Source organism: Hydra vulgaris, chromosome 04 (genome assembly GCF_038396675.1).
Source record: "Hydra vulgaris chromosome 04, alternate assembly HydraT2T_AEP".
NCBI classification, from domain to species: Eukaryota; Metazoa; Cnidaria; class Hydrozoa; order Anthoathecata; family Hydridae; genus Hydra; species Hydra vulgaris.
In genome coordinates, this window is record NC_088923.1 from 20,174,350 (window position 1) to 20,180,437 (window position 6,088).

At 31.4% G+C, this 6,088-nt stretch overlaps 1 protein-coding gene across 2 annotated transcripts; it reads left to right on the forward strand.

Annotated features, from left to right (window-relative positions):
• Positions 1 to 223: 223 nt before the first annotated feature.
• On the forward strand, positions 224 to 5,610 carry LOC100197306 (uncharacterized). Of its 2 annotated transcripts, XM_065795722.1 has the most exons (3): positions 224 to 1,615; positions 1,712 to 2,482; positions 2,924 to 5,610. In XM_065795722.1, exons 1-3 carry the CDS (start codon positions 301 to 303, stop codon positions 5,491 to 5,493), a joined length of 4,656 nt encoding a protein of 1,551 aa, XP_065651794.1. In that variant the 5' UTR covers positions 224 to 300; the 3' UTR covers positions 5,494 to 5,610. The 2 variants fall into 2 exon arrangements, with proteins under 2 accessions (XP_065651794.1, XP_065651793.1); XM_065795721.1 differs by having other exon boundaries at positions 224 to 2,482.
• Positions 5,611 to 6,088: the final 478 nt, after the last annotated feature.

Below are 6,088 nucleotides of genomic sequence, written 5' to 3' on the forward strand. Positions count from 1 at the left end.
TATTTTTTCAGAAATAAGACTTTTATTTAAATGTGTAAAACAGTAAAAAAAAAAATCAAAATTTATTATTAAAAAAAAAATGAAGAAAAAATTAAGTAAATAAAAACATTTAAGAAAAATAAAAAGAGAAGAATAGGAAATGTCAAGCTAATATTACCAGATAAAATCTGTTTTTTCACGGTTGAAAAAACTTCAATAATTAATTGAACGCAGTTTGTGCTGAATACTTACATAAAAAAGCTTTAATGGTTACATTACTAGAGCTTTCACAGCTATAATAACGCAGATAAAAATGCAAAAATGATGAAAGTTCCTTATGTTTTATTGGCATTTCATTTAATTTTTTTGTTAAAATGCAACGCTAACCTCAAAATTAATGGCAACAGCAGTACAGTTAAAAAGCAAGAATTTAGTAAAAAACTTTTTTTATTCAAAGAAGATCAGCAAACTATAGCTCGTGAAATTTTAAAAAGAGCTCGATTTAACGATAATAAAACGAAAGCTCAGCAGCGAAAACCGGAAAACATATCAAACTCAGAGAAAAATTTTTTAGCTCTTCGTAAAGAAAAATATTTACCAAATAAAAAAAATATAACCTTAAACAATAAAATTGATAGATCAAATAGTAGTCGCAAAGTTTTCCGTAAAAAAGTTGATAAAACCTTAAAGCAAGAAAAAAATATTTTGACGTATAAAAAGAAACAATTGTTTAATGGAAACAAAAACCAATCAGAACTTCACAACATGACAAAATCTTCAAATAAAAAGCCGTCTGGTGTTTCCACAAGCGTTAGCGATGAATACCAGCTTAAACGACTCCATGCATTAAAAGCGTTAATCCACAGTGTCATAGTAAGTACAAATGCAAACAATGATTCAACGTCAATCAAAAAAATAACGGAAAAATCTGAAGATGCTTTTAAAACCAAACTTAATATTAATCCTAAAGAACCTCAAAGTTATTTTGTTTACAACGACAGTAGCGACGATATTGTTACGACTACCCCACAAGATTTAAAACGTCATCGTCAAAAGTTAAAAAGTGAACATTTAAACAGAACCGTTTTGAATGAAAAAGCTCTAGACGGTGGAAAAATTAACTCAAGTGCTGATAGTTTACTTAAAAATAACTCCAAAGTTATGATTAAAAACCAAACAATTTATAATTCTGTTACTATGGATCCTGTTGACAAAAAACACACAGGCATTGGAAGTTTTCATATTCTTTTTAATCCAATGAACGACAGTGAAGACTATCTTTCACATAGAAAAGCAAAAGCTCAAGATATCATCAAAAGCATAGAGCTTAAAGTTTCAAAAATGCATAATAATGAACCAGCCAAACCTGACCGACCAGAGCAGCAAATTCCTAAAGGCCTTAATTTAGAAAAAATTGGCTACGAAGATTTTTGGGAACGGTTAGAAATGGAAAGGAAACAAAAAGGCGAGACAATCAAAGAAAAACTTGAAAGGTTAGAACAAGAAATGAACGAAAAAATGGAAGAAGCAAGACAAAAATCTGAAGAGAGGCGCCAAGAAAGACAACGCCAGTACGAACAAAAATGGGGAAAAGATCTTTATTCAAGAAATTCTGCATTAATTTCTGAAAACAGAGGTATTGATACTCCAATTTTATATAAAAATGTTTCTAACAGAGAATCTATGTTTAAGCCTAGCAACTATACTTTATTAAATAACTCCGCGTTTTTAGCATTCCACAACAAAAAACTTCATGATTATATCTTTTCAAAGTACGTTAATTCTCCGAGAACTCATAGAGAATTCGATGTTAAGCAAGGAAACAAACTTATGATTTCTAATGAAGATGACGACGAAGAAAACGCGTATAAACAAAAAATTCGAGTTACAGAAAACATGCCATTAAATCAAGAAGACATTGAGGTTGGGGCCTTAGGGGATTCTCATCAATGGCAAATTATTAGCGAAGATTCAGTCGTGAAAGAAGATACGGTAAATAATCAAAACAAAACATCTGTTAAAGGCTCACCTAGAAATAAAAAGAAATCTAGAAAAACAAAACTAGTCTCAGAAAGTTTAGAAAAAGAAAACAAAACAAACTCATTAAGCAATACTCTTGGTAACAAAAGTCTTGTTAACGATACTCTTGGTAACAATAGTCATGATGTAAATGCAACATTACAAAATAGTTTTACTCTCCACGGAGACAGCGAAGTTTTATTTAAAAAGCCGGTCGATGACTCTTTTTTAGGAACTGTTTTTTTAGAAACGCCAGCGTCGTTTAACGTTCGAAAAAGGCTAGAAAACAAGATAGAAGACGAAAGTAAACAGGAACATTTCATAAAGCGACTTGATAATACTAAAGAATTCATAAAAAACAGCAAAGATGTTATCCATTTACGAAGAAATTTTATTTATTACCCACAAGCGAACATTTTTAAACAAGCAAGAAGAATATATCCACAGAATGTTTTGAAAACTAATGTTAAAAACATAAAACAACGTGAGTATAAAAGAAATTCAATTTTAACCTAACGATTTTCAACACTTATAAATCAATGACTTTTGACTTAAAGATAACAAATGTATGTGTATACATGTATATATATGTTACTGCTAGACCTATGACACAATAAAGACATTTTTTCTTTTTGGAGTACTTAACAGCACTAAATAATCATTTTTAAAATTTTCCGTACAAATTATCTTAATCGACACATCCTTTCGGACACTTCCGGAGTTCTATTACTGTAAAAGTGGTGCGGCTTCAGTAAGTTTTAAATTTAACACCGTTTAAAAAATATAGATATAAGTGACTAAACTAAAAGTAAAAAAAAAAAGATATAAGTGACTAAACATTTAGTCAACGACGTAATGACATTTAGTCAACAACGTAATGACATAAACATTTCTGATGCATAATATTTTTTCAACATTTATTTAGCACAAAATGAAGTATTTAATTTTCAACCGTTGCGCCGTTCAGAGGTTTCAAAAGATGAAAAAACTATTGACATTAATTTAGTTTTACCAAAACCAGAAACTCCATCTATCACTCCTACAACACTAAAGGATACTCAACAAAGTCTTGCAGATTTAATACAACACACGTTGGACAGTCAGCAAAAGTCATCAGCCAATTCGGATTCCTCTGATAAAAATATAATGAACCGCATGGTTTCAGATTTAACTCGTGCTTTAGATAGACAACAAATGACAAACGAAATTAGTCAAATAACTAATACTCTTGCTCAAACAATGATGAACACCATGTTGCTTAATCAACGTCCACAAGAAAAATCACAGTCAATTGAAAATCTTGAAAAAGAGGTTAACAGTCTAAAAACAAGAGCAGCAGTTCCAATAGAATCAATTGACTATGAAGCGGCCGCTGTGCCTTCGCTAAAGGCCATATTAAAAAAAATTAAGAAAAAAAATAGAAAGTTGAAAAAACTAATTAGGAAAGTTAAAAAACCATATTTAATGCAATCTTCTAATATTATGCCAGGTTTAGCATCTCAAATGCCGACCGGAGGAGTATATGGAGGAATGTCAGTTGCACCACAGCCTCCACCACCAGTAATGCCAAACATTCAACAAGCACCTGCACCTCAACCAATAATGTTTTCTGCTCCAGCGCCACCTCAACCGCCACCTCAAATAATTGCTGCTCCACCTCAACAACCTCAAATGCTTGCTGCTCCGCCTCCACCTCCAGCACAAGTAGTTGCTGCTCAAGCTCCAACGCAAGTAGTTGCTGCTCAAGCTCCAACGCAAGTAGTTGCTGCTCAAGCTCCAACGCAAGTAGTTGCTGCTCAAGCTCCAACGCAAGTAGTTGCTGCTCAAGCTCCAACGCAAGTAGTTGCTGCTCAACCTCCAACGCAAGTAGTTGCTCAAGCTCCAATGCAAGTTATTGCTGCTGAAGCTCCAACTCAAGTTGTTGCTGATGAAGCTCCAACTCAAGCTGTTGCTGATGAAGCTCCAACTCAAGTTGTTGCTGCTCAACCACGGCCACCAACTAGATTAGTTGCTGCTCAACCACGTCCTCCCACTCAAATGATTGCTGCTGCACCTCGACCTAAAGTAGTTGCCGCTCAACCACCTCAGATAGCTCTACAAGTTGAAGAAGAAGTTGAACCAGTAGAAAATGTTGAAGTACAACAAACCCCAATAGTTCAACAAGAAATGGTAGAAGAACCAGATCAAAATCAAGTATATGTTCCTCAGACTCGTCCAAAAGTTGTTGAAGCGGTTGAACAAGTAACGCAAGAAGTTGAAACACCTGTGTTAACAGAAGAATGTCAACCAAACACCGAATGTCCAGATAATCTGTATCAAGATTCTGAAGATAACAGCCCAGATTTAAATCAAAACGTTGAGCCAGTACAAGAAGTTGTAAAAGAAAAACCCGTAGAATGCCAATTGAACAATGATGAAAATCTTTCTTTGATTGAATCTGAAGAGACATCAAATCCCGAAGAATATCCGAATGATGAAAATTCAATTGATGAACCACAAGATATTCAAACTGATGCAACAAATTTAAATGAAGATCAGCAAGATCTTCCTTCACAGTTTAATAAATTTGAAGATAATAGTCAAGAAAGCAGTCAAGAACAACCATACCAACCGGTTCGTTTTCCAACAACAAAATATAAAAAAAAACATCGAGGCCGAAAAAAACCTTTTCCGTTCGGAGATGTTGACTATGATCTTCCTAATTACCCAGATTCATCTGAAACACCAAACCAATCTAGTGATTCAATGGTTAATGAAAATATTTATCCTTATCGTCAAAGTAAAAAATTAAAAAAAAAAAAAAAATTCCCAAACCAAATATATAATGGGCAAGTAGATTTAGATGATCCGGATAGTAACAACAATTATGATCAAAGTACACCACTCTTTTCAAAAAGACGAAAAAACATGAGACATCTGTACAAAAATAATAGTGAAATGTCTCGATTACTGCAAGCTCAACTAGCTAATGTTCTTTCAAACAGTCTTGATCTTCAAACCAAAAACCAGCACAAGGATTCAAAAAAACCAAATAATAAAAATACAGAACTCCAAGATATTGATCATAGTTTTAAAAACGACGATAGTTATAAGATTCCAAAACCTAAATCTGATCAAAAAAATGTTTGGAATATTTTAATGAAGATATTGCAGTCGTCGAAGCAACGTGATAATAAGAAACTTGGTGATAAGAGCATGTTAAGTAAAAATGTTGCAGAAAGGATTCTTTTCAAAACTGCTATAAAAGCAAACAAATTGTTGCAAAAAATTTCCAAGCCAAAACTAGATGCAAAAAAAGCTTTTTTAAAAAAATTGGAATCATTTAAGAGAGTTAAAAATACAAAAAAACGTTACAAAACACATAAAAAAAAAAACCTGCAAAAAAAGTCTAGTGAAAAACATTTATTAAATAAAAACATCAACAATACTGTCTTTAAAATACCAAAGAGTATAAAGAAGCACCAACCTGTAAACGTGTGGCTTAGGAGTCTTTGAGGACAGTTTTGAACAATTTTATCTCTGATATTTTTTATTAATTATTTATTATATTTAAAGTCATAAGAAGACATAATAAAACGATTCGTGAATTAAATTAAGTATGACTTTATTAAATTGAATTAAATATCACTTTATTTTTATGTAATTTTATTATAGTTAAAATAACATATATATATATATATATATATATATATATATATATATATATATATATATATATATATATATATATATATATATATATATATATATATAAATTGTACATAAATAAATATTAAGTATATCAGGAATATATTGATAAAGATTTATTTTAGATTTTTACAATATAAATACGATGAACCTTTAAAACCAAAAACATTCTTTATTTTCCAAAACTTGTAGTTTTTTATTACTTTTTTTTCGGATTAAAAGTAAACAGTGGCACTTTTTCTATTACATTTATTTCCCAAAGTTAAAGAGTGGCTTGACTCACTATAGTCCAGGTGGTGAAAATATTTTTCAATATATTTTCAAAGTTGTGGTTACAACTCTGGAGTTATAGGGTTCTTCCTTACCCTATCCAAAACATAAACACATATATTTCGAACTTTAT

Bases quoted from the DNA above. Each gene is read 5' to 3' on its own strand.
- LOC100197306 (XM_065795721.1), top strand. From the start codon at position 301: ATGATGAAAGTTCCTTATGTTTTATTGGCATTTCATTTAATTTTTTTG. The intron at 2,483-2,923 runs GTGAGTATAAAA...ACATTTATTTAG, and splicing joins TGTTAAAAACATAAAACAAC to CACAAAATGAAGTATTTAAT.